At 38.7% G+C, this 12,719-nt stretch overlaps 1 protein-coding gene across 6 annotated transcripts in view; it reads left to right on the forward strand.

Annotated features, from left to right (window-relative positions):
* Positions 1–2,672, forward strand: part of LOC125938893 (tRNA (guanine(10)-N2)-methyltransferase homolog) — a 93,071-nt gene extending 90,399 nt beyond the window's left edge. For all 6 annotated transcript variants that reach the window (XM_049654305.1, XM_049654306.1, XM_049654307.1 and 3 more), the window contains one exon: positions 2,382–2,672. In XM_049654305.1, coding sequence (XP_049510262.1) covers positions 2,382–2,513 — 132 coding nt within the window. In that variant the 3' untranslated portion in view covers positions 2,514–2,672. The remainder of the gene's footprint in view (positions 1–2,381) is intronic.
* The last annotated feature ends 10,047 nt before the right edge of the window (positions 2,673–12,719 follow it).

Raw genomic sequence — 12,719 nt, forward strand, 5'->3', positions numbered from 1 at the left:
ATTGAAATAATCCTCTTAGTGGCCAGAACGAAGTCAATAGTACTTCTGATCTAGTTCTGTTGCTTTGTGGGTAGGCCGCTTAGCTATCAAAGCCTTAGTTTATCGCCTATTTATTGCCAGAGATACTCCTTCTTGAGTTGAGGAAAAAGTTAACTCTTGGAGAAAACCTCATTATGTTATAGTTAAGAGTATGGTATCAGGGGTCAAATGGACCTGTGTTTAAATCCTAACTCTGCCACTTACCAGCTCTGTTATCTTGGGCCTGTACTCTATAATTCCTCAGCTGTAAGGGATGTTAATAGTGTACTTATCTCTTAGAGCAGATGAGTCTATATTAGGTAGTTCATATAAAACATTTGTGTAGTTTGGGGCCCATAATAAATATCTAGTAAATGCCACGTTTCATTAGGTGTTCGTTAATTATGTACCTACAGGTTGATCTGATAGACTTTATCTTTCATCTTTTGCAAATTACATAGCCTGGAGTTAGTAACCATTGGCATGTTTTCATGTGCTTGCAGAAGTATGTAATGTACTTAGTGTCATAAAATTTAAGTAGCTACCTATTTTCTAAATTTGGTACCCCACCTTTATTCTTACGGTTTATGTTTTTTTGATAAGCAAGAAGGCATAAAGGTTAAGGGCTCAAAATTTGAATCTTGTTTATTTTTACTCGAGTCGTGTGACCTTGGGCAGGTTAGTTAACCTTTCTGTGCCTCAGTTTCCTCATCTGTAAAATGGAGACAATTACAGTACTGTTCTTACACAGTTATTGTAAGGATTGAATAAGTCAGTGTGTATAAACTACTTGGAACAGTGCCTGCACATAAGTAGCCCTATACCTCTTCTTATTGGGTTATGCAGTTAAAGTGCCTCAGGCATGGTAGTTTTTCTGCTTGTGCCGAGAAGCACAAGTTGTAACTTTTTACAGTCTTATAGGGTAGTATTTTCTGTACAATAATCCCCTTCAGAGCTTGCGGAAGTACTCAGCAAATGGGGAGCTAGTGTGCACAGCAGGAGTGTGGGAAAGGGGTTCCAGTCCAAGGCGATGGGCTGACAATACAGGTTGTCCTATCTTCTTCCTGAGACCATGAAAAAGATAATAAAGACACCCACAAGAGAATGAAGCCTTCACAGCAAAGAGAGCAAGAGAAATGAACCAACAAAATTCCTAGGAACAGAGTGCGTACAGAATCCAATGGATACGTGAAATGGAACCCCGCAGGCTGCTACACAGAATGGCAGAAGGGGACCACAATGAAGGCCTTTTTTCTTTTCTTTTTTTTAATGAATCAGGAAATCTGGACATGTTTAATAGTTTGGATTTTGTGTGATTTAAAAAGAAATTCTGTGACAAAATAGTTTCTGAGTAAACAAATCAGCCAACATAATTTTATTTTGGCTACACCTAGGCTTTATTAAGTATTAGGTATGAAGAAAAGGATGAAGATACTCATTTCATACAGGAATAAGAAAAAATATAAAAATATATGAAGATTGTTATATTCCAGATATATTTGTAGATATCATTCTGATACCGAAACCAGGATAAAAAATTAGGCTTCATATTTTTGAATTATGTCTTTATATCTGTTCTCAAAATCACATCAATTTACATGCAATGGAATCTGATTTTACAGTACATAGGAAGAGAGATTTTATTTCTAATTAGATTTTTTTTCACAGTTTGAGATGACTAGTGAAATTGAATGGGAAGATTAATTAGCCCTCAATTTTCTAAGCTGAAATATAACCTTCCGACCCAGATTTCTATTTCCAGTGTCCAAACATCAGTCTGAGCACTAGTCCTTACCTGCCTCTGAAGTCTGAGTGTGGAAATCGCTTGTTTAACTTTTATCTTCATCTACTGTGGTAAAGTTGCCAGAAATAGTTTACTTCATGAACTGAATATGGTTTTGCCTCCAAATAGTTTTCTCTATCTGTAGGACATTACATAAATCACTGCTGTTAAATATCTCTGGAGTGGAAGCTTCCATGTGTGAGGATTCTTACTGTCATGGGTGATTTCAGTTTCGGCTGAACTGTGGATCTGAAGATGTATGTGGTTGTCTGAACTTGTGTTGCCTGGGGCTGTTCTCTGTGCCCTCCCTGGATCTCTGTTTTCCCAGTGAAAGTATTTGCTCTCTTTGTGCAGAGGGTTGTTGTACAGATCACACAAAGTGAAGCAGTTGAGAACACTGTTGGATACCCAAGCAGGATACAGATATAGAATGGTGGTGTATTTCTAATTCAGATAATAAAGAGAAACAAACATGCACCAGAGAGCGGGATTTTGCTTAAAGTAAATGGCTGCTTTGGTTTCAAGCTAACTAAAGAAATAACTCAAACATCTTTGTTTTTTATATTTTCCAACCAACCAGAACCGGGACCAGTATTCACATCTGTTAAGTGATCACTTTCTCCCATACCAAGGTCATAATTCCTTCCGTGAGAAATATTTCAGTGGCGTAACAAAAAGAATTGCCAAGGAAGAGAAATGTAGCCAAGAGTGAAAATGAAGATTTTGACAATGGAAAAAGACTAAGGATTTAACAGAAAAGACATCTGGATGTGAACTTCCATGTATGATATAGAAAACATATACTGTTTTAAATACTTTTATATAACGAAATAAATGCTACAAAGTAAATTGAACAATTCTTTTACAATTAGCTTTGTTTTATAGACTGTTTTGTCGTATGTAGTCTTTGGAACCATATTTAATTTATATTTGTACTTTCAAGTATTATGGAAATTGAAAACAGTTATATTTTTGTTAATTAATTTGCAAGGGGAACTGATACTTTTGACTTTTTAAACAGATACTTGCCAGATATGTTACAAGCAGTTAACCATGGTTGAGAACTTATTCGTTTAGTAGGTTTGTTTAATTTGGTTTCTGATTGTAATTGATTTACAGTGCCACTAATAAAGTTTACTGAGGATCCCTAAAATGGTGGTGTATTTGGTGCTTTTGGGGAAGGGGGATGTGATGAAGGAAATGAATTTTTATTTATAAGTTCCAGACTAGTATGTAATGATAGCATAATGGTGATGAGAGGAAAGGCTAAGACCTGGCAACCTGAAAAGCTCCCCAACTCCTTGAGGCCTGTCCACATCTGAAGCTCGTCTGTACCTTGGACTTGCTCCTGCATTCCTAGAACTTGACTGTTGGTCAAGTTAACTACCCACAATTTTTGGTTTAGAAAGTAACCAGTAGTTAAAAGCAGTAACAACAACACAAATCCTTGATGGTTCCCTAATGGTATTAGGCCTAATCAGAGCTCTTTGAAATAGAAGCTATATTTTTCTTGAAGGAGAAACTTTGCTGAGTCTACAGTGTGTCCATCATGAAAATATCTTGTTTGAAAACCACTCTACCCATTAATTCAGGATGCTAATAGCTTTCCTGCTTTTGGTGGTCAAATGTACCTCAGCAGGGTGGCAGTAAACTGATCCTCTCCTCTAACCATAGCCTATTTTTATTTATGCTGTTATTATTATTATTATTATTATTATTATTATTATTACTTTAGTATGACTGCAGGCTTTTATGGACTCCCCATTTGAATTTGCATGGCTTAGGACCTCCAAAAGACCAGTGCTGCCCAAGCGGGGGGGGGGGGGGGGGGGGCATCCACTTAGTTCTCTCTCCTTTTCTTGTAGTTCTCTCTCCTTTTCTTGTCCCGCTACCCTGAATCTCAGCAGCAGATCTCAAACATTTCAGCGATTGTTTTGTTTGGGTTTCTGGATGTGATTTGTGGTACACTGGGTAAAATCTAAAAGTATTCAAGGATAATTTATTTTCAGTATTTCTGTTATAAACCATCTTATTTAAAATTTTTTGAGGTTATATGGAGGGTGAGTTTGCAACTTGGTAGCTGACTAAATTTGGAACATGAGATTGTAGCCTTGCCCCGTTTTTTGCTTATCACAAAAATTAGCCCAAATAGTTCTGGAAAAATTACAACATGAATTTTAGTCACTTTGTCCTTAAAAATTATCCAACATTAAAAAAAAAAAAAAAGAAACTTCAAATTATTTCTTATTACTACTAACGGAGGTCTTCTAATCTTTAATTCTTCATCATATTTATCATCATGTTCAGTGTCCTATTCTTGAAATGTCACTCGGCTCAGAGTGTTAAATGTGTGTAGTTATTTTAAAGTTGGTGCCCAGAAGTGGAAATTTCAACCAATTTTGATTTTAGAGCAGAGGTCCCAACTCCTCTTATTCTGCCAAAAAAAGAGACTTCATTTTCTGGCGTCAGGATCTTGTTCCTTTCTGCATAATTTCTATCAGATTGTCTCCAGGAGTTCTTTGTTTTATGCGTGTTCTTTATGCACTTACCGGCATAAATGTCACCTAGAAAAGTGCCTGCATTTTGGATAGTCCTGTAGTATGAATTTGCAGTGTAATCTGTGTATGAACCCTAGGTGGTCCCTTGGCTGGTCTATTTAATGTTTATAATATGGCACAATCTGTAACTTTTTTCTGGTATATATTAAATATCCATAAAATCCAGATGGGTACCTTGGTGGTGTTTCATCAGAAGTAAACTCTTTCCTCTCCATTCTGGTGGGGATTTTTTTTTTTTTTTTTCCTGTGATAGCTGGGAGGAAATAGTGGAGCAGATGGTCTTTGTCTACCCAGAGTGGCAGCATATTAAAAAAAAAAAAAAAAAATTAAAATCTGCTACAAATTTCTTAGCCACTTCCTGCCCATTGTGACCCAGGTTTTGGCCAGCTTGCCTCTAACGTCCATATGACTAATTCTTTAAATACAAAGATTGAGCAATAAAATATTTCAGACTCTATGAAATTCTGGGAGGTAAGTCAGTGTTACCACTGTTTTCTTATGGAGAAAACTGTCTTAAAATTTGAGATTCCCTTCATATTTAAAAACAGTGATTATAACTAAAAAGAACCTTATTTCAAGTATGGTAGGGAAAGTCGAGTATGAGTTAACATTACCAGATGCATCATAGTGAATATGTTTGTATTACTGGATGAAAAATTTGCTTTAAAAGTTTGAGACTTAGAAACAGCTTTTGAGATACTCTTATTATAATTCAATTAAAGAAGCAGGGCAGGGGGTTGACTTTTTTAACATCAGGAAATTAGATATTAAGGTTATATTATCTAGATGCCAATAGAAGCAAATCTGGCTCTTGAATCAAAGACCTCAGTTGCTCTGAGTTAAGAAGAACTGACATCCTATGCGGGAAGTGTTATCAGGTATTGCTAATCCAAAGAAATATGGAATTAAACATGATGTTTATGTGTTGAAAATTGGATGTGGCACTTTTTGGGGGAAATGATCTTTCTACACCATTTTAGTCTCCCTAAAAAAGCACAATGGAACTAAGCTGACGTTAATGGTTCTTCTAGGAAAAGAAAAAAATTCTTTGTTGATGAAGCAAGGCATAAATAAATAAATTCATTAATGGACTATAGGGGTGGAAATGGAGGTGAGTGTTGCTGAGAAAATTGGTGACCTCATTGTTGATTTTCCTGTTTGACCAAAAGGGAATAAATTATACCAGAATAAGGACCTTGGCTCCTTTTACAAAAGCATGGTTTTACTCCATTATAAAGTTATTTAGAAAACTAAACACTTGTAAGAATCTTTTTTCTTAGAAGGATTGTATTCATAAAATAAGTGAAGTCTTACTTTCATTTCCAACTCACCCACTCCCATTTTTCTCAGATATTTATCAAGTAATGTGGTTTGTAATCCAAACAAAAAAAAGTGCCTTAATCCAGAACATACACATGGACACAATAACACTAGACTGATGATGTTTGTACTTTACTAAAACATTGAGATCTTCTCTAAAACAGAGTGGTTTGAGAACATAAGGTCTAGAGTGTAAAGAATTGTAATGGAATGATAAACATATCTGTGATTCTATCTAGCCATAGAATCATAGAGACAGCACATTCCTGTCTATCCTTTGGGGTGAAAAAGCTTACCAGGGAACCTGACCCTATTCCCTTAACAGAGGTCTGCCTCAGGATGTTCATATGTTTCACTGTGTGGGATAAGCAAATTGACGTTTAGACATAACTGAGACCAACCTGGAATTTGGCTCTTATCCCTTTCTTCTGAGCCATTGAAGACAGGCTCTTAGGGGAATGGAGGCTAAATTGTCATGGCAGTTTCTTAAGAAGCCTGGGTCATGAAACAAAATGGAGCTTAACAGATGAATGTTAAGATAAGCCAGCTTCACTTTCCGTAACTGCTAGCCTTATTTCTTGCGATATTAGGACATACTCAGTATATTTTTCTCCTAGAATTTGAATGTTCCTACGAAGATAATATTGCAGTGATGTCAAACTGAATTGCCTAAAAAAGGAATCTGCTTTGACCTCTATTACTTTGAAATCCCTCCTTTAATCAAGCCTTCCTGGAAGAACTCTATTTTGTCTAATATTCAGCAGTGAAGATTAACTGGGCTTATGTATGAAGTTGGTCAAATTAAAAAAAAAATGTTGTGAAGAAAATTTTGTGAAGAATTGAAGACTGTAAATGGTACTTGAGTTGGGTTTTGATGGACTGTACAAATATTTAATGTGTTGTAAGTTTGTGAAGTGGATCAAGATGGTCAAAACCAGTATTGGTGAGCTTTAGAAATCTGAAAGCTCCTTAAATATGTATTTATTTATAAATAACAGACTGGAGGATCTCACACAAGTCTGAGTTCTGCCAGCACAAACATCAGAACTTTCTCTCTCTCTCTCTCTCTTTTTTTTTTTTTTTTTTTTTTGTGTGTGTGTGTGTTTCATTTTTCTACAACTTCTACTTATGGGGAGATAATTCTCCATAGGTATCTTGCATCTCTATATATCTAAGGAGGTACTGACTGTCTCTGGGGATGTGGGAGCACGATTGAAAAACAGAGATAGTATCTCCACTTCCTGTGCCCCTCCCCCTTCTGTAAAAACTATTAGCAAACTACTGTACTTTTGTCTAAACTGAACACCTTAGCCATCAACCTCCTGTTTCCATTGTGGAGCAGATGAAAGAGACTCTCACCAAGGTGAGAAGAACCCAACAAGCCTAGCTCATCAGATAATTGGCATTTTCAGAAGTGCAACTGGCTTAGCCCCAGTGGCATCTTGGATTTATGTGAAAAAGTGGCAGCTATACATTTGGGGAAAACTTTCTCTCTCCTACCACTGCCTGAGACAAAGGTGCTGGCCCAATGTCATCTTTGATTCATAATTTAGGTTGCATTTAGGAGATTCCTTCAAACACCTGCTACCCCTTTCACTATTGGATTGGCTCAGCTGTAACCCAGTGGTCTTCAGTGGGCTGCTAAGGCTGCTTAATCTCAGTGCTAGATGTGCAGAAATGGAAATGGATGTGGTTGGCCAGGTCAGTGGGCAGAACACAAAGCTGTTCTCATAGTTCCGGTTACTACCCTCCTTGCTGAGCCTTGTTATATTTTTATTGACTCTTAGGCTACTGCTAATGACCTTTGGTTTGGTCTGTCAGTTGGGAAACTAGAGATTGATAGATTAAAGATACCTTCCTTAGGAGCTACAAATAGTAGAAACAGATTGTGGCTGCTGACAGAACTATATGGGTCATTTTCTGATGAGACCCAACTAGAATAAAACTATTGGTTGAGCTGGCAGCAACCAAATGGCTATCACTGTTGTCTGGATCTGTCATTGTCTCAAACACATCCACCATTATAGATGGAACATAAAATGAAGGACTGTATTTCTGATGCAGAGCTACCATTTGGTGCCAGACTTGTGACTCCTGGCCAAAAGTGACCTGGTTGCCTTGCGGTTTAGGAGACCACATTGCATGGGGTATTGTCCAGCATGTTCCTGGCAGATTGATTACTTCGGATCTTTGCCCCACTCTGAGAAAGCTATTGGTTGTGCGTCACTGCTGTTGACACTTTCTCAGGTTACGGTGTTGCTGTTCCAGTCCAATCAGTTGACTCCAGCCATACCACTTTAGCCCTTCAAAGTAATCTGTATCAAGTGTTTGGCTTTTTGGACCATCTGGTATGACAATGGTGGTATACCTTTTATTGCAAAAGCCACTCAACCATGGGCTGATAGTCAAGGTATTTGATAGACTTACCATGCTCCCTGCCATCCAGAGACATCTGGAATTTTTGAGCTTTGGAAATTTTCTCTATATTTGTTCCATGTTTTCTCTGGCAGTCCTTGACCAAGCCTTCTCAGAAAGGCTCAGTACATTGCTCCAAAGTTAGCTCTGAATAGTACAGTGTTTTGTCCTATGTCAGACACCAAAGTCTTAACCAGTTGTCTCTGGTAATTACTAACTTGAGTTTCAGGCAGGGAAAGTTTTTCACAACCAGTACCAAAGAAGGAGCTGTGACAATCTAGTCCAAAAGGATTCCTCTTTCTGGTCAAAGCAAGAAAATAAAAATTCCAACTCTTATTACCTTTAATTTTCTTTACATTTTCTTCTAGATCTCAGAAATGTTTAAAAAAAACAACAACAAAATTTCTATTTTATTTTAGTGGTAACTGCTGTTCCCTGTACAAATTGCATGTGTTACTCTACTTTTCCTGCTATATATGTTGTAAGGCTTGCCTGCTGGTGATTGGCTGATGCCAAGGCATAGGAAGAGTGTGGTATGTGGGGGAGCTACATATAATTCAGAGCCACTGAAGTGTGAAGTGTGAACTGGGAACCAACAAAGTAAGGCTGGAAAGTGTGGCAGGAGGATTTCAGTATTCTCCCTGCCCTTGCGCCACACTGAGGAAAGACGGGGAATTACCTCAGGATTTTCAGTGAGAAGGTGGTATTACCAGGCTTGGTCTGACTGTCACTTCAGTGGTAGTGGTTTGGAATGGAGAGAGAGAATCTTAGAAGTTGCAATGCTAGTCAGGAGGTTGATGCAGTCATCCAGGTTAGAGATGTAAAGATCACTGAGTACCAGTAGAAGGGTTGATTGGAGAATATTTAGAAGGTGAAATGAGCAGGTCCTGGTGATTGATTGGAGTACAGGGATGAGGAATAACAGATGACGTCCAGAGTTCCAGTGGGGGACTCAGTGGATGGCATGGTACGCACTGGAATAGAAAATGGCAGAAATAGGATACTTTTAGGTTTAGACATACTGAATATGAGGAGCTGATTGAACAGACCTGGAGAAGTGCACAACAGGCTGTGAAATATGAACAACAAAAGTTGGACAGTGATGGCATATGTGAGGAGCAGAAGACTCCTATATGGGACAAATAACCACTTAAGATACACCGCACAGCTCTGAAGTTCATTCTGTCGTATTTCTTCCCTCTGCATGATATATGTGTTTAGCAAAAAGAATTGGCACAATCCAATGTTCATGAGACTGAATCAGGCAATTCCAAGTTTATTACGAAAAAATTTCTACTCAAAATACTAATGAGATGAAGTTACTCTGTTGCGTTACTTGAAGCTTTAGAGAACAGTACTGGCTTTGGGGTGATGTGCTTCTGCCCGAATTGGATGGGTAGATGTACTCCATTTGTTGTAGAAGTTAGCATATTATGTGGTAAATTTAGGCCTTAAAGAAGCTGACAAGCTGTTGTTAGTTGCCTCTATGAAAACCTGCTAAAGAAATACCCAGGCTAACTACTGTTTGGACTCAGGATGTGGAAAAAGAAAAACTCAGAGTTTTTTCTCTCTTCTCCTTATCCCTTAAAATTAAAAATACTTCCCCTTCCTTTCTCTTATTTAAGTAACTACATAATAGCTTTTGGGCAGTGACATAAAAATTACAGGGTAGGCCAGAATATGGGGAAAATCTTAATTAAATCGGGAGTTTTGTTTGTTTTTTCATTTATTAAAAAATGTTGAGCCAAAAATCCTAATTTCCCCCTGCCCTTTTTTATATATCCTTATACATTTGGCAGAGTTCATGACAAAACCTCTTTCCAGCTGTGGACCCACCAAAAGCCTTTTCTGAAGCTCCTACTAATTTGGAATAAACTGGTTGAAAGCCTCACGCAGAAATTCTGCCAGGAAATGTCATAAAGTCCCTTGACATTTAATTCTACAAACAGTCTTATCTTTTGGAGCAAAATAAATTAAAATGAATAAAAATTTATTTTTTATTTTATCTTTGGTAACTTGTTTTCACGTAGTTTTGGAGAAACAGATTAAGAACCTGAAAACAACAGAACTTATTTTGCCTTCAGTCTGGCTTTTTTGAATCCAAAGAGAAGACCTTTCATGACGCTAAGTGGGTTCCTAATGAAAGATGAAGAGCAAGTAATGTGTCATGAATAAGGCTTCTGGGGGGATGACCTGACATTTCCACCAGCGGTAAGTGGCCCAGGAGACTCATCCCTGCAGTAGGTGATCTCACCTACTGTGTCAGAGCCAAGGGCCAGGCCTTGAATACTGTAAAACTGATCTCTGTGTACTTCATTGCCTTTCTCAACAATGAGAAGGACACTGCCTCTGTCCTCAGTGACCTTATAGTCCAGGGGCCAGGGGTGGTGGTTAACAAAGAGGTAGTAAGTAGTTAGTTAAAATAGTGGTCAGTCTTTTCAGAGGGTAAGCCTAGGATGAGTATAAGAGGAACTTAACCACTTCTAACAGTGGTAGTATGTATTAGCCGTGTGTTTCTGATATTTTGATTTGGGGGACCTTGATGACCTGGGAGAGGCTGCTCCCCTAGGACCAGCCAATTCCTAGAGGTAGAAAGGGACGCCTGCAAGAGTGCCTTTCCTATGCAAATTAAGCAGTCCAAAGGCTACCACCTCCTTTCTATTCTACTCTGGGCCACTGTTCCTCTGTCCTAATAATTCCAGGCACAGGTACCAGGCAACTAGGGACAGACCCTACACCCCAGAGCCCACTGTAATGATTCAAACTAGTCAATCCCAAACCTACTTCCCCGGCCTTGCCCATCCTTTCCCATGGAAACTCCAGTAAAGGCTCTTGCCCACATTTTCTCTTTGCCCCACTCTGTCTCCCAGCTAACCCTTTTGTGGTCATGTGTCGCAAGGCATGCCCTCTACTTTTGCGAACTTCAAGGAACAAACTGTCTTTTTAGTGGCAATTGTCTTCTGTTATGTTGGTCTTTCCATACCTGAATAATTATAAAACTACATTTAAAACATATAGTTGGGAGAGGATTGGGTAAAGGAAGACTTCTGAGAGAGGATGGCATCTAAGTAGACTCCTGAGGAAAGAGTAGAAGTTGCCAGATGAAGTCCAGTGGTGAGGGAGGGAGGGGTTCCGGGCAGAGGGGTTAGCATCTGAAAAAGCACAATTTAGATACAATTCAAGTAACTCATATGCCTGCAGCTAAATGTGTTGGATGAAGAGAAGAAATGAAGCTGGAGAGAAAATGAGGGCCAGATCATATAAGACTTCTGTGCCTTGCTACAGAGTCTGGACTTGATCATAGGAGGATCTCCCTCCCCATGATGTTTGATCTCTTATGATGATGACATCAAGGACTCTTCAGGAAGTTTTAGCTTCTTCCAAAATGGTGCCCTGTGGCTGAGGTGCTTGACTTCCTTGAGAATAGGGTCCTGGGATTTATAGCTTTGCCACTGTTCTAGGGTCTGTTTTTTCTCTTGGTTCTGGGTCTCAGTTAATGACTGAGTTGGATGAGCCATATGCTTTATGCTGCCTGAGTATTACTACCCTGGAGCCTTAGTTTCCTCACCTCAAAGCCGCCTTAGGTTCCCAGTTACACTGTGTAAGAGATTTCCTGGATAAATGCAGCAGAAACCTTCCTGACCCTGACTGACAGATACTTGCTCCAGAGCCAAGAAACAGTCTCCAGTTGGCCTTCTGCAATGAAGGAGACGATTTTTATTGATTTCATTCCTCACATAGTGCTGACGGTATAGGCCTGCAGAAGAGCAAGCTGACGAAAATAAGGATGGTGGACTGCCAACTCATGTTTGTCCTTATTTCCAAGGACAAACACAAGCCCCGTCTCCAGGAGCTGCTTCTCTACTACAAGACAAATGAGCTGTTGAAGTGTCATGATTTTGAAATCCCTAGCAATATACATAAAGGATATTTTACTGATCAACCTCAAAGAATCTGTCATAAATTAAAAAAAAAGAATGATTCATGATTTGAACACTGTTGCTTATTTCAGAATTTTTCAGTGAGGTCCATTGTTCTGTCTTCTGAGACACAGAGTGTTCCCTGAAGGAAAGTGGCTCAGAACCCCAGCACTTCCCTTTCAACATGCCCTTGAAGTTTTAAGAGCATCCAGCATTTTTTTAAGTCACCATCTTCCGATGACCTTAAAAAGAATTCACCAATAATGAGGAGGAGAGGGAAAGAAGGATGGGATGCCTGTAGCCCTTGTTTGTCATTCTTTCCTCTCTGACCCCTCTCTCTTTGTTATTCTTTGCTTTCCTCTCCTTCAACGTTTACTGCATACCTGATGTATACCCACTACCCTGGATACAAACATGATACAGGTGTGTTTCTTAGGCTGAAAAGCTACACATAGTCTTTGGCTAAAGGAATTTTTGTTAAATTATGAAAAACAATCATACTCATTCTGAGTCTCTGTCTCTGATACCTTAAAAAAACCCCAAAAGACTGTACACTTTCAATATACTGTTCTCTGGGTGACATACTAACAAGGTTGGGAATGGTGGGGAGGCAGGGTGAGGGGATGTAATCAATCTTAAAGGAATTGAAAAATTTTCTCCTTTAGTGCATGTTATTTCTTTTCATGTCTTAGCCATTTTTTTTTT

Source organism: Panthera uncia (genome assembly GCF_023721935.1).
Source record: "Panthera uncia isolate 11264 chromosome B2 unlocalized genomic scaffold, Puncia_PCG_1.0 HiC_scaffold_24, whole genome shotgun sequence".
Classification (NCBI taxonomy): domain Eukaryota; kingdom Metazoa; phylum Chordata; class Mammalia; order Carnivora; family Felidae; genus Panthera; species Panthera uncia.